The following is a 23,647-nucleotide window of genomic DNA, read 5'->3' as shown; positions in this document are numbered from 1 at the left end:
AATTTTCACCTTCTAAAATTATTGGCCCACTCTTAACCCGCACCCCCCCCAAAATCATGGTCCTAAGATTTACAAAAGTAAAAATCTTGGTAAGGAGGCATTCTAAAGATGATTTTTTAATGTGGTTTAAAATATGACTTAATGCCCACCAGAAATAGCTTGAGAAGTTGCCTTCTCATCTTTCCTTCTACACAGTCTGAGGTGATTTTTCATCTTTCTTTTGAAAGTTTCCATGACAAAGTTTTTTTTCAGAATGTACCACTTGATAGCAAATGATTTTTCTTTGCTCATTAGGATGGTTATTCAGGACACTTGAATCAGCCATACATTTCATTTCATGTGGTTATCAACATGAAACATTTCCTTTGAAAGAGGCATGGTGACCTAAGGGTTGCTTCTCTTCCAGCCTAGATCTCCTCCCCTTTCTCTTTATCCTGTTCTTCAAAAGACATTTTTTTTCTAGAGTTAACATTTACTATTTCTCAGTAAATCAATTAAAGATATTAATTGGAAGATGAGTCTCTTTTTAAATGAAATTTTCGAAAAATATATCATCTCTAAGCAATTCTCTGGTACCCCGTATCTTCATAGCTTTAATAAAATGTCAAGGGCAATTATGTTCTCTCTAGCAATTAAATAATCTTAAGTGTATATGGCAGCTGCAAGCAATAAGTATTTGAAATATATATGACCAGTTTTTTTGTAAGTACACCACATTATTTATTTTATGTCATTATACATCAAATTCTACTAGTTCACATAAAATTCTTCTTTCCTTTAACTCATCTGCCCTTTCTAATTGTAATATCATAGAAATTGTACATAACATTGTTCATTGATCAGCAAAATGAAATGCAGAAAACAGAAGCCAAGATTACCTTTCTAAAATATGAAATTCAGTAAACATATTGCCCTATGTGCTATAGTTAAATAAAATTACTGCCCAGGAACAAAATTAATTGACATAGTGAAATTTCAAGCTAGAGTAAATAGACCTCGTGAATGATACTTAACATTGTTCCAGCATTTCTACCAATATCTTCTCTCCCCCTTGAAAAAGAACTTTCATTTTGAAAAAGATCATGAACCACACTTTGATTCACAGAGATGAAAACATCTACAGTAATTTCAACAAAGTCTATATTGTCTTAAGCACATTAGCCATAGATTATGGATTATACCTGGTCCAGTGGCAGAAAGTAAAGTTTCCTAAACTTTCATATGAAATATTTTATCAGTTGTTCCATAGCTGATGTTTCCCTCTCATTCTTTGCAGATTTCATTTTGTAAATCTCCTGTAAACTTTCTACTTTGGGCAGAGAAAGATAACTCACACTGTCAAGATGGCAAAAGAAAATTTTTGTTCTATGAATATCCCAACTTACAGATAGAGAATTTTTAATATGAAATCCAATTTTGTTGCTTTTCCTTATTTTCTAGTATTTATAACTTCATTTCTGACATCAGATTGAGGGAATCTGAACTCTAACAACCACATGTTTACCATCAATCCTGGTACAGATTTCAAAGTGCCTACTCATTTTTGTTAATAATGATTGGACTGTTTGTTTACTTAGAATTTAATCTACTTTGAAAAAGTGAAAGGTCTACAAATTCCTAGCCCAGAAGCCACAAGGGGTTGAATGGGGCTTTAGCTTTCTAAATATTTTAGGGGGTCAATTTATGTTTTACTGCTCTAACATTAGTGCTGAGGGGATTTTTGGCAATACATTTTTTTGGTGGCATTTGTTATGCATTGTAGAGGCTGTGTTTTGAAATGTGAGTTAAGTGAGAAAATAAAGGGTTCATTTAAGAAGTACAGATTGAGCCACAGGATTGCCTGTCCAGAAAACCGTTTCTGTGAATGAGCGCCCGTTAAAGCGACACGCTCAGCACGTGTAATGACTTCTCAGATATGCTAATTTCATGTTGTTTCTGTGAACTCGTCAGGGGGCAATTTTGACAGCTCTTTTGATGCAGAGAAGGGTGTTGGGACCATTGTCATTGCAAAACCTTTGGATGCAGAGCAGAGGTCCATCTACAATATGAGTGTGGAAGTCACCGACGGGACGAATGTTGCTGTCACTCAGGTAAGATGTCAACCTATTAAACAGTGAGAATGCTGAGAAATCTGCTAAAGTCAGAGATGCAAGCAACTAAAATATATGTTGAAGTAGTAAATTATGTCCATGTGTCAAAAAAAAAAAAACAAGTTGCAAGAACAACCTAGATAAAGGATTCTATCAACAGTACAGTTAAATCCCCCTGCATACAAATGAGTTCCGTCCCGAGAGCATGTTCACAAGTCCAGTTTGTTTGTAAGTTTAACAAAGTTAACCCAGGGACCCAACTAACACGGTCTGCTATACAGTGTGTGTTAGTCACTCAGTCATGCCTAACTCTTGGCAACCCCATGAACTGTAGCCCGCCAGGCTCCTCTGTCTGTGGAATTCTCCGGGCAAAAACACTGGAGTTCATTGCCAATTCCTTCTCCAGGGATACTTCCTGATCCAGGGATTGAACCTGGATCTCTCTCATTGAAGGCAGATTCTTTACCATCTGAGACATCAAGAAATCCCCGTATAGTACTATACTGTTTGTAATACTTTTCACACAAATAATATGTAAAAAACAAACATAAAAAATAAGACTTTTAACTTTACAGTACAATACCTTGAAAGGTACAGTAGTACAGTACAACAATTGGCATACAGGGGGACATTTGCATCTTCAAAAGTTTGCAACTTGAAAATTCACGTGTAGGGGGCTTACTGTGTTATATAACTGAGCTTCCTCTTTCAAAAAATTATGACTGTTTATACATAAATGGGCTTCCCTGGTAGCTCAGTCTGTGAAGAATCTGCCTGCTTACCCAGGTTTGATCCCTGAGTCGGGAAGATCCCCTGGAGAAAGGAATGGCAACCCACTCCAGTATTCCTGCCTGGAGAATCCCACAGACAGAGGAGCCTGGCAGGCTAGTCAGTGGGTCTGCACAGAGTTGGACATGACTGAGCAAGTGACACACAGATGCATAAAAGAGTTATGTGTGTTTGTTTCCTGATCATTTACTGCAAGATTTATCTGTTTGACCACAAAAGGAGCTTTCCTTGAATTTGCAAAGAGAAGGACATCTAGCATGGAGTTAACACACCATGATATTCTTCACCTCTTCATGTTTTAGTCACAGAAAGTTAAAGTTAGAAAATCCCTGAATCCAAATTCATTTCACAAACTAGGAAAAGTAACATGTCCAAGGTCACACGGCTTTTATAAAAATGAGGACTGAGGGCAGGGGGCCTTGCCCTCCCTCCCCATTCCAGCCCCGCTGCCGGCGGGCCTTTGTCCTCCCTGCCCGGCGGAAGCTCTGGCTGCCGAGGCAGGGCTGTTAAACCCAGCGAAGCCTGGCCCATTCCCAGCAGTCCTGTGTGATCGCGACACGCGCCAAGGTTGCTGACCGTCACTTATGCTCTGCCACCTGAGTGCTTATGGAAGGCCACTGAGAGCAGGGAAAAGGACAAGACTGCCTGGGTGAGACTCACACTGTGTTAGATGCCAGTATGAAGCAGATTTACCCTAAACCTGGGTTTGGTTTTCGTTGCGTTTTATATTTTAGTACCAGAGACCCTCGGCCAGCCCTGGCAGAGAACAAGCACACACACGTAGCCTGTAACCCCTCCTACCCTCTTTGCCTCTCTTTCATGTCCCCATGCAGAGAAGGCAATGGCACCCCACTCCAGTACTCTTGCCTGGAGAATCCCATGGATGGAGGAGCCTGGTGGGCTGCAGTCCATGGGGTCACAAAGAGTCGGACACGACTGAGCAACTTCACTTTCACTTTTCACTTTCATGCATTGGAGAAGGAAATGGCAACCCATTCCAGTGTTCTTGCCTGGAGAATCCCAGGGACGGGGGAGCCTGGTGGGCTGCCATCTATGGGGTCGCGCAGAGTCGGACACGACTGAAGCAACTTAGCAGCAGCAGCAGCAGATGTCCCCATGACCCCAGAAACCATCACTAACTGACTGAGGTTTGTTTTTTTTTTTTCCTCATGAGCCCAGGTGTAGCCTCAGAATCCTTCTCAACACGATGCTTCAGGTGGTGTGATGAAATGTTTGCCAGCCCTGAAGTCAGCTTATTGATTTCTTAAGCTGATTTATTTAAAATATGATATATCTTAAATAAATATTATTTAAAATATGATGTAAGCTTTGGTAACATTGTGGATTTTAAAAGGGGCGAGTTTTTAAAAAATGTTTCATGTGCTTGTCTAGCCAGCTATCTCTGAATTTGAAGCTGTTTCAAAAACATGATGAGATTCTTTCCTTTGAGTCTATTTGTAATTGTAAAGTGGGGAAGTTTGAACGAAGCAGCAGGGTTGATTTTGTTGTTGTTCAGTTGTGTCCAACTCTTTGCGACCCCATGGACCGCAGCACTCTAGGCTCCCCTGTCCACTCTCTCCCCAAGTTTGCTTAAATTCACGTCTAATGATTCAGTGACGCTGTCTAACCATCTCATCTTCTGTTGGTCAGTTTTAGTATGACACTTTTCCTTTTCATTCCGATAAACTGAAACCCAGAAAGGGGACATGACAGGCACTGATAAGGCAGCCAGTGTGTATCAGCTCCTGATCCTTCCACCAGTGTTCTTTCCTAAGGTAAACCCAAGACCCTGTTTGTCCTAGAGAATCCCCTTTACACCTGTTGTACTGGTGTAATCAGCAACAGCACCCTCAAAGTGGCCCCGGTTGGAATAATAAACTATGTGGTCACCCCATCTAAACCCAGACTGCTTCAGAGTATCTTCAAAAGATAGTGAGAACTGAAAGGGACCTTGAGATCCTGCAGGAATCACACATTCTAAAGACTAATTAACAACCCACGTGTAGTAGTGCTAAGTCTTTAGTGCTAATTCACTTTAAATGAGAATTTAGAGTTTTTAAATTAGACGTGGCTAACAGTGTTCTTGCTTGGAGAATCCCAGGGACAGGGGAGCCTGGTGGGCTGCCATCTATGGGGTCACACAGAGTTGAACATGCCTGAAGTGACTTAGCAGCAGCAGCAGCAACCTGTCTTAGCATATCCAACTTCAACTCCTTCAGTTCAGTTCAGTCCAGTTCAGTCGCTCAGTCACGTCCGACTCTCTGCGACCCCATGAATCACAGCACGCCAGGCCTCCCTGTCCATCACTAACTCCCGGAGTTCACTCAAACTCACGTCCATAGAGTCGGTGATGCCATCCAGCCATCTCATTCTCTGTCGTCCCCATCTCCTCCCACCCCCAATCCTTCCCTAGCACCATTTAAAAACATAGGATATATTTAAATAAAATACAAATAAAGCGTGGAACCCGATTCATTACGTACTTCTCTCTAGAGTTTTGTAACAGTTGAATTAAATGGTGATTCATTGTGCCCAGAATGTTATAGATACATGTAAATATTTCATAACAAATTAATGAATAGTAGATGTTACATTTTCAATAGGGTCTGAGTGGCGTGTATGCTGGATGTCCAGAGAACACAACTGATTCATGTTAACCTAAAACAAAAGTTAGCTAGAAACTTTTATTTCAGAATTTCAGTAGGGCCAAATGATAAATCATTCAGTAGCATCTATTCCATGAATATTTCTTGAGTTCATGCCATATGTAGGGAGCTTACTACCTGCCTGAAGTCAGAGTGATTCAGAGTTTTAAATCCAGATATGCACCTATTTTTAAAAAAATTAATTGAGAGAATGTGTTACAAGCCTTTGAATGGGCACATTGCTCACATCCTGCTTTTGTTGATCTTACTTCAGACTGGTGTACAGTTAGTTAGACTTGTGTCTAGGGCAGTTTCCTGGTGGTTCAGACGGTAAAGGATCCACCTGCAATGAGGGAGACCCAGGTTTGATCCCTGGGTCAGGAAGATCCCCTGGAGAAGGGAATGGCTACCCACTCGAGTATCCTGGCCTAGAGAATTCCATGGACAGAGGAGCCTAGTGGGCTACAGTCCATGGCGTTGCAAAGAGTCAGAGATGACTGAGTGACTTTCACTTTCACTTTTCACTAGGGCAGTTCAGAAATTAGAGCATTGGGGCAAACTTGGTGCTTCCTCTTTTCAAAGCCAAGCTCAGTAGGTTACTACAGTGTATCGAGAGATTTTCTTATCAAAAGTTTTCAAGTTACTCTGTGTCTCTAGGGTTGTGAGCTTCTTCTTTTAAAAAAAAAATTATTTATTTTGCCTCACCAGGTCTTAATCGTGGCATACAAACTCTTGTTATGTTTTTGTTGTTGTTGTGTTTGAGGCATATGAACTCTTACCTGTGGCATGTGAGATCTTGTTCCCAGACTGGGGATTGAACCTAGGCCCCCTGCATTGGGAGCTCAGAGTCTTAACCACTGGACCTCCGGGGAAGCTGTGGGCTTCTTAAGAAGTGAGAATAGTATTCAAGGTACAGATTTGATTGCCATCATTCTTACCATCAGAAAACCAGTCCTCTGCCTCTCTGGCTGTATTTGGGATGAAGACCTCTCCAGCCTCTGATGTTCAGGCCTCTGCCCACCTGAGCCATGGCTCCTGGTAGAGCCGACAGGGGCAATTTCTGGCTTAGTCACAGCCCTCGATATCAAAGACGTTTTTATAAGAAGGATATTTGGGGAAAAGAAAAGCATCCTAGATTTCTTTTAGCAACCGCTAAAGCATACTCCAACCCACGACCCAAGGCAACTTAATGATTTACCATCAAACGGAGATTCTTCACCCTGTAACTAAAATGTCCTGTAGCCCCAAAACACCTGTTCAGTTTTCTTTAGGGAACTTTTCTCTACTTTGTTCCTTTGGAACCATAAAATGTGGTATGACAAGGGCTTCAAATCAGCCATAAACAACCTGTTGAGTTTCACTTCACAAACGTCACATGAATCAGAGCCTCAGGGGCCTCTGTGTCTACATGAAAGCCCATCCTTCATCTGCGGTTTTGTCCAGTTCTCCCAGGATTCTTGTGCCTCAGAGCTATAATATCTGGTGACGAATAAACATCTTTTTCTCTCTGAGATTCTCCAGCACAAGTACAGAATGTAAAAAGGTGCTGTGGACTTCAAGTTATAAAGACTCAGATGTACTAAACAAAAGAACAAAGCATCGTCTTTACAAAAACCTCCTGCCAAGATGGACAAGGTCCTCTGTATAAAAGAAGCGTTGATTTTATGTGTTAAGAAGTGCTGATATTACTGTGCTGTACATAATAGAGCATGTGTGCTCAGAAGCTCAGTCGTGTCCGACTCTGTGACTCCATGGACCGTAGCTCGCCAGGCTCCTCTGTCCATGGGATTCTCCAGGCAAGAATACTAGGGTGGGGTGCCATTCCCTTCCCTTGTAAGATGGCTACCTTTGATGGCTCTTTGACAGTCTTCTCTTTGCCTAAAACCAGCTACCACTTTTTAGTGCTGTCTGTATTCCAAAATTATACCAAGTTTTAAGAGCTGACTTCCAATTTCTACACATAAAATATCGTGGAATGGTAGCAAATAATTCATGACTGGCACCAGAAATAGCCTTCATTGCTATAGACCAGAGCATGAATAATGATGAATGGAGAAATTTAAAACCTCCACCCTAGTTCCAGCTGTGTTCCCATCTGTCCACACCCCTCCCAGCTTCCACATCCAGCTGCCTCCAACAAGCCAATGCAAACCAGAACCTAGTTGTCAGGACGTCCCTGAGGGTCCAGTGGTTAAGACTTTGCCTTCTAATGCAATGGGTGCAGGTTAGATCTCCAGTCAGGGGGCTAAACTCCTACATGCTTTGCAGCCAAAAAACAAAAGCAAAGAAACAAAAAGGAGTCAATATAATAACAAATTCGATAAAGACTTTTTAAATGGTCTACATTAAAAAATAATCTAGTGTAAACAAAACTAAACTCTCCAAGATAGTTTGTTGGAAACTATCCAACAGGTCTTTGAAACTCATGAAAGAGTTGATAAATTTTGGTATGCTTGTACATATTTTCAGAGAGTAGCTCCTCAGTATTAATAGGGTTTTTTAATGGGTAGTTGCCCTAAAAATGGTTAAGGTAAATTAACTCAACACTTCCATTACTGGGAAACTCTAGTTAAAAATTTCAACATGCAACCACCCAGACTTCCTAGGAAACATACATTGTGTGTGCAACCCCATGGACTATACCACACTGGGCTCCTCTGTTCATGGATTTTTTAGGCAAGAAATACTGGAGTGGTTTGCCATTGCCTCCTCCAGGGGATCCTCCTGACCCAGGGATCAAAACTGTGTCTCCTGCATTGACAGACAGATTCTTCACCACTGAGCCACCAGGGAAGTACACATACCTGAGGGAGTTATTGGTTTTGTAATACCTTCCTGCTCTGGTGATGGGGCTGGCTCTTGACATACTATTTCAAAGCACTGTCATTCTGGGTTAAGAAAGAGAATCAGTTTGCTTACCAAAGCCCTGAATAGTGATAGCCTATGGTAAACAGTGTCGGATTCATGATCTTTGAAGAAGATGCAGCTTTGGGACCAGGGACCAGGCTTGATCACTCAAGAGCTTTTGTGTAGCAGAGTTTTATTAAAGTATAAAAAGGCACAGAGAAAGCTTCTGACATAGACACCAGAAGGGGGACTGAGAGTGCCCCCTCACTAGTCTATGCAAGGGAGTTATATACTTTTTAATTAGTTATTACAGTAAATCAAAAGAGTGTCTCCAGGTTGTAAAGAGCTTACTAGACCCACGCTCATAATTTACATTTTGAGAGAACAGGATTAGCCAGGTTTTCAGGAAGGAGAAACTGTCCTCAAGCAGGATGCATTGTTGTTATAGTACAGAATTTAAACTGAGTTGTTTGTTGTGTAATCATCAGTTCTGGGCTTAAAGAAAAAAGACTTTTATGTGACTAAGAAATGTAGAGGAAAAAAAAGACGTTTGTCCTTTCCTTCTCCTTGAGAATTCCAGATCCCTGTCTCCTCCTGGAGAACCCCAGAACCCTCTCTCCTCCTCAGGGACCCCGGACTTCTTATCAACCTGCCTAGGAACTGACTTTCTCAGTAGCAAATAGGAAGTTAGCTCCCCTGAAGAAATTTTTTAAAAATAGAAGCATTCTGTAAAAAAAAAAAAAAAAAAGTGGGGGGTTGCAGTATTCTTCAGCGTTATGGAAGTGTTCCCCACTTTGATGTCATGCCAGGTCAGAGGTGAGCAGAGGTGTCTGACCCGGCAGAGGATGATGAGAGGATTAGGAGAAGGGGGCCTCCTGGCTGGTGGGAAGCTGAGGCATCACAGGAAAACTGGCTGTTGTAAGAGGGGGAGGAGGAGCATCGGGTGGAACCGGACGCGTACAAGGAGCAGACGTGATGAGCTGCTGGGAGGATGAGGTTACTGTCCGTATATACACGAGCACTGCAGATCCGTGTGAAGAGAGATTCAGTTCTTAGCACCCAGACTGTGGTCTCTACACATTTCCCATGGGAGGAAGCTAGAATTCCTTGTGGAACTAGCTGATTCCAGGTCTGGGACAGAAGCCTCGGCATCTCATCCTGCCAGAAAAGGCTAGTGGAATGTTGTTTGACGGTAACAAGAGACAATTCAAACAGCATTCCACTAGTTCAAGATGGAAATGTTTCAGCACAAAAAGAATTATGACTACAATGAACTGAAACATATGAAATAGATAAAACCTGTGTTTATACTATAATCAAAAACACTCATTTAACTCTCACAATCCCTCCATGAGGCAGGTGCTATTTGCAGTGGGCAGAATGTACTGCCATCCCACACCCAAGGTGCCTGTGCCCTCCCAGCCTTTAGAATTTGTAAATATGTCATTCCATGGCAAAGGGGGCACTGCAGATGTATTTAAGGTTACAGATCTTCGCTTGTGAGACTCGCCTAGATGACTCCGATGGACCCAGTCTAATCGCGTGAGCCCTTGAGCAGACGGTTCTGTCCAGCTGAAGCTGGAAGCGATGCAGCAAAATTAGAAACCAGAGATTTCCGAAGGGGAAAGGATTTGAAATATCATCGCTAGTCTGGATAACCAGTTGCTCAGTCGTGTCCAGCTCTTTGTGATCCCATGGACTGTAGCCCACCAGGCTCCTCCATCCATGGAATTTTCCAGGCAAGAGTACTGGAGTGGGTTGCCATTGACTTCTCCGGGGGATCTTCCCGACCCGGGGATTGAACCCAGGTTTCCCGCATTTCAGGCGGACAGTTTACCATCTGAGCCACCAGGGAAGCCTCCGTCTGAATATGGAAGATGCAGTAGGCCAGGAAGGGAGGCAGCCTTTCCGATCCTGCTGAAAGCCAGCAAGGAGGCAGGGACCGCAGTCCTTGAACCTCAAGAAACTGAGTGCAGCCAACAACCCAAGTGACCTGTGAACTGATTCATCCTCAGACCTCCCAGAAGGGGACACATCTCTGAGGACCCCTTGATTTGGGGCTTGTGAGACTCTAAGCTGTACCATACCCCAACGTCTGGCCTGCAGAACTAGGAATAATAAATGAGTATTGTTTTAAACTGATAAAACTGTGATGATTCATGTTGGAAATAGGAAAATAACCCCCTATTATCATCCCCATTTTACAGATAAGGAAACTGAAGCAAAATCGCTTTAAGTAACTTCAGTGTATGAGGGTTCAGATATAGGTAGTTGGATTCCAGAACCTGTTCTGTGTTCTCAACCACTATACTGTGATGCCTCTCAAAAGGAAGATGACGTCTTTGTAATTATTCTAAGGCAGGAAGAGATACTCAACTAGCTCTGCTGTTATGAGGGGGGACACTTTTAAAGATGACGGAAATGCCTTTTAAAGATGACTGCCTGGAGAAGGAAATGGCAACCCACTCCAGTGTCCTTGCCTGGAGAATCCCAGGGACGGGGGAGCCTGGTGGGCTGCCGTCTATGGGGTCACACAGAGTTGGACACGACTGAAGTGACTTAGCAGCAGTAGCAGCAGCCTGGTAAACATGGCACTACCTTTGGCCATTAGACTGTCTCATAGCCAGTCATATATGCTAGGAAGAGAGCAAAATATGCCAACCACCTCAGAGCCCTGCTTTGCACCCACTGAGCTTACGGGTCACGGAGACACACATTAGCAAGGAAGAGAAAGGAACAGTTCGTAACAGTTTTTTCTGTGCATCTACCAAACAATATGAACTGCTGTGTCTTCATAGGGAAATGAAGTGAAGTGGTAGTCACACAGTGGTGTCCAGCTCTTTGCGACCCCATGGACTGTAGCCTGCCAGGCTCCTCTGTCCATGGGATTCTCCAGTCAAGGACACTGGAGTGGGTTGCCATTATCTTTGTAGTGAAAGTGAAGTCGCTCAGTCGTGTCCGACTCTTTGCCACCCCATGGACTGTAGCCCACCAGGCTCCTCCCTCCATGGGATTCTCCAAGCAAGAGTACTGGAGTGGGTTGCCATTTCCTTCTCCAGGGGATCTTCCCGACCCAGGGATCGAACCCGGTCTCCTGCATTCCAGGCAGACGCTCTAACCTCTGAGCCACCAGGGAAGTGGTTTAACAAATCTAGAGCCTACCTTGGTATCTTCAGTTTTCTTGAAGAGATCTCTACTCTTTCCCATTCTATTGTTTTCCTCTATTTCTTTGCACTGATCACTGAGGAAGGCTTTCTTATCTCTCCTTGCTATTCTTTGGAACTCTACATTCAAATGGATATATCTTTCCTTTTCTCTTTTGGCCTTCACGTCTCTTCTTTTCTCAGCTATTTTTAAGATCTCCTCAGACAAGCATTTTACTTTTTGGATTTCTTTTTCCTGGGGATGGTTTTGATCACCGCCTCCTGTACAGTGTTACAAACCTCCATCCATAGTTCATCAGGCACTCTCTCTCTCAGATCTCATTCCTTGAATCTATTTGTTACTTCCACTGTACAGTTGTAAGGGATTTGATTCAGGTCATACCTTACTGGTCTAGTGGTTTTCCCTACTTTCTTCAATTTAAGTCTGAATTTTGCAATAAGGAGCTCATGATCTGAGCTATAGGCAGCTCCTGGTCTTGTTTTTGCTGGCTGTATAGAGCGTCTCCATCTCAGCTGCAAAGAATATAATCTATCTAATTTCAGTATTAACGATCTGGTGATGACCATGTGTAGTCTTCTCTTGTGTTGCTGAAAGAGGGTGTTCGCTATGACAGTGCATTCTCTTGGCAAAAGTCTGTTAGCCTTTGCCCTGCTTCATTCTGTGCTCCAAGGCCAAACTTGCCTGTTACTCCAGGTGTCTCTTGACTTCCTACTTTTGCATTCCAGTCCCCTATGATGAAACAGACATCTCTTTTTGGTGTTAGTTCTAGAAGGTCTCATAGGTCTTCATAGAACCATTTAACTTCAGCTTCTTCAGCATTCCCTGGTGGCTCGGATGGTAAAGTGTCTGCCCACAATGTGGGAGACCTGGGTTTGATCCCTGGGTTGGGAAGATCCCCTGGAGAAGGAAATGGCAACCCACACCAGTACCCTTTCCTAGAAAATTCCATGGATGGGGGAGCCTGGTGGGCTACAGTCCATGGGGTCACAAAGGGTCAGACACGACTGAGCAACTTCACTTTCACTTTCTTTCTTCAGCATTACTGGTTGTGGCACAGACTTGGATTACTGTAATATTGAATGGTTTGCCTTGGAAACGAACAGAGATCATTCTGTTGTTTTTGAGATTGCACCCAAGTACTGCATTTTGGACTCTTGTTGACTCTGAGGGCTACTCCATTTCTTCTAAGGGATTCTTGCCCAGAGAAGTAGATATAATGGTCATCTGAATTAAATTCACCCATTCCAGTCCATTTTGGTTCACTGATTCCTAAAATGTCGATGTTCACTCTTGCCATCTCCTGTTTGACCACTTCCAATTTACCTTCATTCATGGACCTAACATTCCAGGTTCCTATGCAATATTGCTCTTTACAGCATTGGACTTTACTTCCATCAGCAGTCACATCCACAACTGGGCATTGTTTTCTCTTTGGCTCAGCCTTTTTATTCTTTCTGGAGCTGTTTCTCCACTCTTCTCCAGTAATGTATCAGGCACCTACTGACCTGGGGAGTTCATTTTTCAGTGTCATCTTTTTGCCTTTTCATACTGTTCATGGCATTCTCAAGGCAAGAATACTGAAGTGGTTTGCCATTCCCTTCTCCAGTGGACCACATTTTGTCAGAACTCTCTACAATGACCTATGCATCTTGGGTGGCCCTACATGGCATGACTCATAGTTTCATTGAGTTAGAAAAGGCTGTGATTCAAGTATTGTTTGGTTAGTTTTCTATAACTGTGGTTTTCATTCTGTCTGCCCTCTGGTGGATAAGGATAAAAGGCTTGTGGAAGCTTTCTGATGGGAGGGACTGGCTGTAGGGGAATCTGAGGCTTGCTCTGATGGGCAGGGCCGTGCTCAGTACATTTTTAATCCAATTTTCTGTTGATAGGTGGGGCTATGTTCCCTACCTGTAGTTTGGCCTGAGGAGTAATGGTAGTAATAGTGACCTCCTTCAAAAGAACTTATGCCAGAACTGTTGTATTCAATGCCCCTGACCCCACCATAAGTCACTGTCAACCCACGCCTTTGCCAGAGATTCCTGGACACTCACAGGCAAGTCTGGCTTAGTCTCTTGTGGGGCACAATAAAGGACAGAAATGGTATGGACCTAACAGAAGCAGAACATATTAAGAAGAGGTGGCAACAATACACAGAAGAACTATACAAGAAAGATCTTAATGACCCAGATAACCATGATGGTGTGATCACTCACCTAGAGCCAGACATCCTGGAATGTGAAGTCAAGTGGGCCTTAGGTAGCATCATTACAAAAGTAGTAGAGTGGTGAAATTCCAGCTGAGCTATGTCAAATCCTAAAAGATGATGCTGTGAAAGTGTTGCACTCACTATGCCAGCAAATTTGGAAATCTCAGCAGTAGCCACAGGACTGAAAAAGGTCAGTTTTCATTCCAATTGCAAAGAAAGGCAATGCCAAAGAATGCTCAAACTACTGCACAATTGAACTTATCTCACACACTAGCAAAGTAATGCTCAAAATTCTGCAAGCCAGGCTTCAACAGAACATGAAACAAGAACTCCCAGATGTTCAGGCTGGATTTAGAAAAGGCAGAGGAATCAGAGATCAAATTGCCAACATATGTTGGATCTTAGAAAAAGCAAGAGATTTCCAGAAGAACATCTACTTTTGCTTCATTGACTATGCTAAAGCCTTTGACTGTGTGGATCACAACAAACTGGAAAATTCTTCAAGAGATGGGAATACCAGACTACCTGACCTGCCTCCTGAGAAGTCTGTATGCAGGTCAAGAAGAAACAGTTAGAACTGGACATGGAAAAAAGACTGGTTCCAAATCAGGATAGGAGTACATCAAGGCTGTCTACTGCCACCGTGCTTATTTAACTCATATCCAGAGTACATCATGAGAAACGCTGGACTGGATGAAGCACAAACTGGAATCAAGATTGCCAGGAGAAATATCAATAACCTCAGATATGCAGATGACACCACCCTTATAGCAGAAAGCAAAGATGAACTGAAGAACCTCTTGATGAAAGTGAAAGAGGAGACTGAAAAAACTGCCTTAAAACTCAACATTCAGAAAACTGAAATCATGGCATCCAGTCCCATCACTTTATGGCAAATAGATAGGGAAACAATGGAAAGAGTGAGAGACTTTATTTTCTTGGGCTCCAGAATCACTGCAGATGGTGACTGCAGTCATGAGATTAAAAAATATTTGCTCCTTGAAGAAAAGCTATGACCAACCTAGACAGAATATTAAGAAACAGATATTACTTTGCTGACAAAGGTCTGTCTAGTCAAAACTATGTTTTTTCCAGTAGTTATATATGGATGTGAGAGTTGGACCATAAAGGAGGCTGAGCAGCAAAGCAATGATGCTTTTCAACTGTGGTGTTGGAGAAGATTCTTGAGAGTCCCTTGGACTGCAGGGAGATCCAACCAGTCCATCCTAGAGGAAATCAGTCCTGAATATTCTTGAAAGAGCTGATGCTGAGGCTGAAACTCAAATACTTTGGCTACCTGATGCAAAGAAGTGACTCACTGGAAAAGACTCTGATTCTGGGAAAGATTGAAGGCAGGAGGAGAAGGCGACGACAGAGGATGAGATGGTTGGATGGCATCACCGACTCAATGGACATGAGTTTGAGTAAACTCCGGGAGATAGTGAAGGACAGGGAAGCCTGGCGTACTACAATACATGGGGTCACAAAGAGTTGGACACGATTAAGTGACTGAACAGCAACAAACAACAAAATTTGCTTTACAGTGTTGTTTTGGTTTCCGCCATATATCAACATGAATCAGCCACAGGTACATATATGTTCCCTCCCTCTTGAGCCTCCCTCCTACCTCCCATCCCATCCTGCCCCTCTAGGTCATTGCAGACCACCGGGTTGAGCTCCCTATGTTATACAACGACTTCCCATTTGCCATCCGTTTTACATGTGGTATTGCATGTATTTCAGTGCTTCTCTCTCAGTTCTTCCTGCCCTCTCCTGCTGCAGCCTGTGATCTTATAACCACTGTGTTGGTGATGGACAGAGAAGCCAGCCGTGCAAAAGTCCATTGGGTCGCAAAGAGTCAGACACTACTGAGGGACTGAACTGAACTGAACTGAACTGAGAGCCTGCCTCTCCTAAAAGACCAATGGATAAAAATTTATAGTAATATATAACATTTGTTAGTTGCACAGTTAATTAGCATCATTCTAAGTTTTATTTGCCTGACATCCTGGGAGTAGTGAAATCAAGTTTTATCGTGACACTGATTTTCCAGGGAGAAACTGAGGCACAGACAGGTTAGGCGGCTGCCCTCTGTGGACACAGGTAAAGAGATACCATACAAACCCCTTTCTTCCTACTCAAAAACAGGTACCATCTCAGGAACTTTCCGCTACATAGCTATATATGCAAAGGCTAATTCATTAGGGGAAGCCACAGGCACCAGAGATCAAATTGCCAACATCCGCTGGATCATGGAGAAAGCAAGAGAGTTTCAGAAAAACATCTATTTCTGCTTCATTGACTATGCCAAAGCCTTTGACTGTGTGGATCACAATAAACTGTGGAACATTCTGAAAGAGATGGGAATCCCAGACCACCTGACCTGCCTCTTGAGAAACCTGTATGCAGGTCAGGAAGCAACAGTCAGAACTGGACATGGAACAACAGACTGGTTCCAAATAGGAAAAGGGGTACGTCAAGGTTGTATATTGTCACCTTGCTTATTTAACTTATATGCAGAGTACATCATGAGGAACGCTGGGCTGGAAGAAGCACAAGCTGGAATCAAGATTGCCGGGAGAAATATCAATAACCTCAGATATGCAGATGATACCACCCTTATGGCAGAAAGTGAAGAGGAACTCAAAGGCCTCTTGATGAAAGTGAAAGAGGAGAGTGAAAAGGTTGGCTTGAAGCTCAACATTCAGAAAACAAAGATCATGGCATCTGATCCCATCACTTCATGGGAAATAGATGGAAAAACAGTGGAAACAGTGTCAGACTTTGTTTTTTTGGGCTCCAAAATCACTGCAGATGCTGATTGCAGCCATGAAATTAAAAGACGCTTGCTCCTTGGAAGGAAAGTTATGACCAACCTTGATAGTATATTAAAAAGCAGAGACATTACTTTGCCAACCAAGGTCCGTCTAGTCAAGGCAATGGTTTTTCCCGTGGTCATGTATGGATGTGAGAGTTGGACTGTGAAGAAAGCTGATCGCCGAAGAATCGATGCTTTTGAACTGTGGTGTTGGAGAAGACTCTTGAGAGTCCCTTATACTGCAAGGAGATCCAACCAGTCCATTCTAAAGGAGATCAATCCTGGATGTTCATTGGAGGGACTGATGCTGAAGCTGAAACTCCAATACTTTGGCCACCTCATGCGACGAGTTGACTCACTGGAAAAGACTCTGATGCTGGGAAAGGTTGGGGGCGGGAGGAGAAGGGGACGATAGAGAATGAGATGGCTGGATGGCATCACTGACTCTGTGGACATGAGTTTGAGTGTACTCCGGGAGTTGGTGATGGACAGGGAGGCCTGGCGTGCTGTGATTCATGGGGTCGCGGAGAGTCGGACACGACTGAGCGACTGAACTGAACTGAACTGAACTGTCCAGTAGAAGGAGCACTGACCCTAAATTTGGTGACCCTTGTTCAAAGTCAGCTCTAAACCAGTTTCTTACCACAGAAAGGAGCCTCATCTCTATGAGACTCAGTTTCTCCGGCATAATGGGAATAAGATCTTACATGCTTCATGGGTGATTGTTAAGAATAAAATAAGATACTATGACATATCTTGAGATCTGTGACTTGCCAAACACATGTTGGTTTTATTATTATAATTTTTGCTCAACTTAAAATTGAATAATATACATACTAGTTATAAAATCCTATGTGTGGGGGCTTTTATTGTTACTTATGAAAGGCAACAGAGATATGCATGCCCAAATAATAATCTCAAAATTACACTGATTTGATTCAGGGACTCATGATATGTGCTTTTGTGGTTTTAATATGCTTTCCTTATTTGAGTCCTGCTTTGATTTATAAAGATATGAAAATCAGCTTGTGTTTGTTTGCTCCACAGCCAAACCTGAGATTAAAAGTCTCTTTCAAAAATAAATAAATAAATAAAAGTCTCTTTCAGATCATCCCCACATTTCTTAAGCCCCACAAATAAGTTAATTGAGATTGACCGCTAAGTCTTCCTACAGGCGGGTCTGTGCTCTCTGGGGCTGGGAGGTCCATGATGTGCATTCCTAGGTTAGCCTTGCCCTTAACAACCACAGGTATCCCATTCCTCTTTTATCTCTAGGTGATGTTGGGAGTTCCTGATTGGCCTCCTTCCTTGAAAAGAATGGCTCAGACGGTAAAGGATCTGCCTGCAACGCAGGAGATCTGGGTTCCATCCCTGGGTTGGGAAGATCCCCTGGCCAAGAGAATGGCTACCCACTCCAGTATTCTTGCCTGGGAAATCCTATGGACAGAGGAGCCTGACAGGCTACAGTCCATGGGGTTGCAAAGAGTCAGATGCTACTGAACGACTAACACTTTCACTTTTCACCTTAAAGATTCGAACTTTGCCTTAGCCTTTTCTTCCAACTTGCACCTGCTTAAAAGGGAGTGGAAGGTAGAAACAGATCACTTTTGTTAATGCTGCTTTGGGGCTTCCCTGGTAGTTCAGTTGTAAAGAATCTGTCTGCCAATGCTGGGGTCTCCGGTTCGATCCCTGGGTCAGGTAGATCCCCAGAAAGAAATGGCAACCTACTCTAGTACGCTTGCCTGGGAAATCCCATGGACAGAGGAACCTGGTGGGCTACAGTCCATGGGGTTACAAAATAGTCAGAGACAACTGAGTGACTGAACAACAAAAATGACAGCAACTAATGCTGCGCCATGACCCCCTGGATCGAGGGATGCTCTCTTTTGGGTACATCTTTTGTTTCCTTTAACATCATCTCCTTAGCAGATGAAAAGGGCAGGGGCCCAAAGCTTCCTTGTGTATTTAGGTTAGGACAATGCTGGAACAAGTGCAATTAAATAGATGAAATAAGGCAGCAAGCCAACTCTACTGTGAGACTTTATGTTAAAATAATAATGATAAAACCTCACTGTATGTAATAGATCCATGCCTGACAACTTATGCAGCAAATCAATTCGTGAAAATGGATTCCAATTTTAAAGGCAACAGGACACTTTCTGTTCAGAATAATCTCAAGATTAATGTTCCTGAAGTGAGAATGGTCATGTCAGTTAGCTGTTTTGTAAATTAGGATTTTTGTATAATGGAACATTATGTTTGTGCATTTATAATTAATGCGTATATAATTTAAGTGTGGGCTTCCCTGATGGCTCAGCGGTAGAATCTACCTCTTAATGCAGGAAATAGGAGTTCAATCCCTGGATCAGGAAGATCCCCTGGTGGGTGGAATGGCAACCCATTCCAGTATTCTTGCCTGCGAAATCCCATGGAGAGAGAAGCCTGGCGGGCTACAGTCCATGAAGTTGTAAAAGAGTCAGATATGACTAAGCAACTAAGCAACAAGAATTTAAGCACACATGGAAATGGTATAATGGAACACTACAGAATTTGGCTCCATGAGACCTAGGTTTGAGTGTGGCCTTCCCATTATGACTTGGGCAAATTGCTTAACATCTCTGATTCTCTCTCATTTGTCATGTTGATAAGCTAAAGATAGCACAGTTGAAGAAATGAATATGATATAAGTAGATAAACTGGAAAACAAGCACATGCTGATGTGATTTTTCTTCTTAATGCATTCAGAAACAGGTCTTGCAAGCCTGGAGGGGATACCAGAGGCATCATCCTTGAAATTACAACTGTGGAGAAGGCAATGGCAAGCCACTCCAGTACTCTTGCCTAGAAAATCCCATGGATGAAGGAGCCTGGTAGGCTGCAGTCCATGGGGTCGCTAAGGGTCGGATATAACTGAGCGACTTCACTTTCACTTTTCACTTTCACACATTGGAGAAGGAAATGGCAACCCACTCCAGTGTTCTTGCCTGGAGAATCCCAGGGACGGGGGAGCCTGGTGGGCTGCCGTCTATGGGGTCACACAGAGTCGGACACGACTGAAGTGACTTAGCAGTAGCAGCAGCAACAGGAGTGTTTTAAATATTGTTCTGAATGCAAACAGAGGCAGAATTTTCAGTAATTCAGGATTTAATTGGTTCTAATAAAGACAGAGGCCTTACCCTTCAGCTCACGCCATGGACACTTCATGCCATGAGTCTTCGTAAAGCGAGGCTCGGCATCTACCCAGACTTAACTCAGAGGAGCCTGCAAAACCTGGAGTGTTTGTGGTGGGCGGCACTGAAACTAGCACCGAAGAGACTTCCCACACTCAGGGTCCCTCCTGCTCGGAGTCCATTGTGCTTCTTTAGGCCTTTCAATTACCATTTTGAACACAGCATCTTTGGAAAGTTACTTTGCTTTGTTTGGTTGTTCAGGAGCTCACAAATGGCCCCAACTGTGGGAAATAAAAAACAAATGAGGAAAAGGAAGTCTTTTACAGAGAAACACTTGTTCTGACTGTAGATTAGGCTCAGGACAAAGCAAGCAGAAAGAGGCAAGCTTTTCAAGAGCACATCGACTTTGAAACTTCAGGAAGGTCAGGGCAGGCTTGTTGGCCGGAAAGGCTCTTTTATGCCATTAATATAACAGCTTCTGTGAACACAAATATTTTAGCATCTTGGCTAAGTTAACTGGAACTTTTTAAAGGAAATAAATGGCATTCAAAGAATCTAGTATGGCTTTCCAAATACAGTGGAGATAAAGCAATGCCCAAAATTCCTCCATCACACTTCTCTGAAATTTTTCTACCATAAACTAGAAGCAAAGATTGTCTGCATGTCAAGCTCACCCCCATGGCAAGTCATCCTGGCACAAAAGTCATGATACCACCCTTTTCCTCTCACTCAAAAACCATCTCCACCAAAGTGATGTATAGTACAGGTATTTATAAGAACAACCATGGTCTGACTAAATTTATTTCTAAAAGTAAGTAATTTTTTAGACTATAGCCAAAAGCCTGCCTATTGTTTAATGGAGAACCAACTAAAGGCTTTCTTATTAGGGATAAGACAAGAATATCACTGTTTTTACTGCTATTTAACAGTATGCTATAAGTATCCACCAATGCAATTAGCTAAGATAAAGCAATTTGTATTATAAGAATTGTAAGGAAAAAGGTAAACTGATCTCTATTTGTATATAGTGTAATTATGTATCTGAAAATTTCCAAGGAGTGAATGGAGCTACTTTAAAAGATAGGAAAATTAGTAAAGTAACAAGTTATAAATTTAACAAACAAACATTAATAGCCTACATGTATAGCTCACCTTACCCACCCCCCAAACAGAAAACAGTGAAAATGTATAATGAAAAAGAACACATTTTGGTTAGCACATATATATATAAAGTTTAAAAGTGTTCAAAGCCTATTTGTGGAAAACTAAAACACTACTGAAAAAATAGTAGATTTGAACAAAAGAAAAAAGACAAACTATATTATTTGATAGAAAGACTCTATCATTAAGAAATTAGTTCTCCCTTAATTATCCTATACTTTTAACATAATCTAAATTTAAAATGCTATCGTTTTGTCAGATGCAATAAGTTGATTATAAATTAATTTAGAAAAGCAGCAAGCAAGAATAGCCAGGAAAATCCTGGGGAAAAGAAAAAAAAAAACCTTAGAGAGGGCTTAGCTTTTCCAAATAATTAAAATGTATATAAAGAAAATATTGAATCACTATTTACACACCAGGAAGTAACATGGTGCTGTAGGTCAATTATGCATGCTAAGTCATTTCAGTCGTGTCTGACTCTTTGTGACCCTAAGGACTGTAGTCCACCAGTCTCCTCTGTCCATGGGTTTCTCCAGGCAAGAACACTGGAGTGGGTTGCCATGCCCTCCTCCAGCAGATCTTCTCCACCCAGGGATCGAACCCAGGTCTCCTGTGGCTCCTGCGTTGCAGACGGATTCTTTACCGCTGAGCCACTGGGGAAGCCCCATAGGTCAATTATACTTCAGAAACAAAGAAAGGAATTCGTAGAAAAGTAGGTCGTACTTGTGGTTACAGGAGGCAGGTGGTGGGAAGAGGGGGAACTGGATGAAGGTACAAAACAGGTCTCGCCTTGTCCTGTGTGTGCTCAGTCGCTCAGTCGTGTCTGGCTCTGTGCGACCCCATGGCCTGTCGCCCACCAGGCTCCTCTGTCCACGGGATTCTCCAGGCAAGAACACTGGAGTGGGTTGCCATTTCTTCCTCCAGGGAATCTTCCCGACCCAGGGATCAAACCCACGTCTCCTGCAGCTCCTGCATTGGCAGGCAGATTCTTTGCCACTGAGCTACCTGGGAAGCCTAAGAAAAAAGGTACAAACTTCCAATTATAAGATAAATAAGTACTAGGGAGGTAATGTTCAACGCAACAAATATAATTAATACTTCTATATGTTATACATGAAATTTGTTGAGAGTAAATCCTAAGAGTTCTTATCACGGAGAAAAATGTATTTCCTATTTCTTTAGCTTTGTATCTAGATGAGATGATAGATGTTCACTAAACTCTTTCTGATAATCACTGCATGACTTCCATGAAGTGGAATCATTATACTGTACATCTTAGACTTACACAGTGATTTATGTCAGTTATGTCTCCAGAAACTGGAAGGAAAAAAAATACGAAGGCTCTATAATTAAAACATTTTGATGTTGATGCAGGAAGACAGATACACCAATGGAACGAAAGCGAAAAGCCAGAAATATACTACTTGCATATGTAAATTTAGTATAGAGTAAAAGTGGCTACTCAGATCCATGGGGAAGTGGTAGTCTTCTAAAAATTATCATTGAAATAAATGGAGAGCCATGTGGAAAAAAAATAAAACTGGACTCATTCCTCACATAATATACTAGGAGAAATTCCAAATGGATTAGAGATAAAAATGTAAGAAAAAGAAGCATTTAAATTCCATTTTTGAAAAATGTGTAATCACCAAAACCTGGAAATGTAAAACTATGATTTAACATCGAGAAGCATTCAGGGAAAAGATTGACATATTCAACTACATGAAAATAAAATAAAAACTTTTGCGTGACAAAAAAAAAAGGTTTCCATGAACAAAATAAAAACAAATGACAAAGTTGACAACATTGGGAATTTATATCATGCTTCCAAAATAAACAGAAAAAAAGGACTATCTAACCCATAGAAGAATGAGCTGATAGTTTTAACAAGAAAAGAAGTGCATGTGTGCTCCTGAGGGTAAGGTGGGCATGCTCCTGAGGGTAGGTTGGGGTCTTGTGGACAGGGCACTAGAACAGTGACGGGGGGCGGGGGCATCTGGCTGGATGTAGGGTCCTGCAAGCCAGGAACAAAAACCTTCACCCCCTCCTCCAGGCCTCCCCCAGGGGTACCATCAGGGATGTCCCCTTAGCTCGGGATGGGAGAACTGAGGCGGGAAAGTGCTGCTGTGGCTCTGGCCTTTCTCGGAGACAGTGGAGCAAACAGTTCTTAAACATGTGAAAGGACGCTCAACCTCACTTGTAATAAGAGAAAGGAAAATCCTAAATAACACTGAGCTGCCATTTCTCATCTATTAGATTGGCCAAAAATTTTACTGCATGCTCTGTTGGTAAGGCTGTGAGAGGGTAGTCATTCTTGTATATAACCATAGAAATGCCAAGTGATCAAACTTATGGGCATGGAAATATAGGTAGTGTTTCATAAAATCATAAGCACTTTTCCTTTGAGCTGCTGCTGCTGCTGCTAAGTCACTTTAGTCATGTCCAACTCTGTGTGACCCCATAGACGGAAGCCCACCAGGCTCCCCCGTCCCTGGGATTCTCCAGGCAAGGACACTGGAGTGGGTTACCATTTCCTTCTCCAATGCGTGAAAGTGAAAAGAGAAAGTGAAGTTGCTCAGTCACGTCCAACCCTTAGCAACCCCACGGACTGCAGCCTACCAGGCTCCTCCATCCATGGGATTTTCCAGGCAAGAGTACTGGAGTGGCTTGCCATTGCCTTCTCCGTCCTTTGAGCTAGCAATCCCAATTTTGGGGTCGCAAATATATGTTAGCAAAACTATGAAAACACACAGGCA

The 23,647-nt window shown here is 42.6% G+C and overlaps 1 protein-coding gene across 1 annotated transcript in view; it reads left to right on the top strand.

Moving 5' to 3' along the window:
• Positions 1-23,647, top strand: part of LOC129542122 (protocadherin Fat 3) — a 177,055-nt gene that overhangs the window by 12,393 nt on the left and 141,015 nt on the right. The window contains 1 exon segment of the mRNA XM_088832281.1: positions 1,951-2,090. Coding sequence (XP_088688407.1) covers positions 1,951-2,090 — 140 coding nt within the window.

This window comes from Moschus berezovskii, chromosome 25 (genome assembly GCF_049115385.1).
Source record: "Moschus berezovskii isolate FMDL1 chromosome 25, NW_MosBer_1.0, whole genome shotgun sequence".
NCBI lineage: Eukaryota > Metazoa > Chordata > Mammalia > Artiodactyla > Moschidae > Moschus > Moschus berezovskii.
This window is presented reverse-complemented; position numbering and strand designations above follow the sequence as displayed.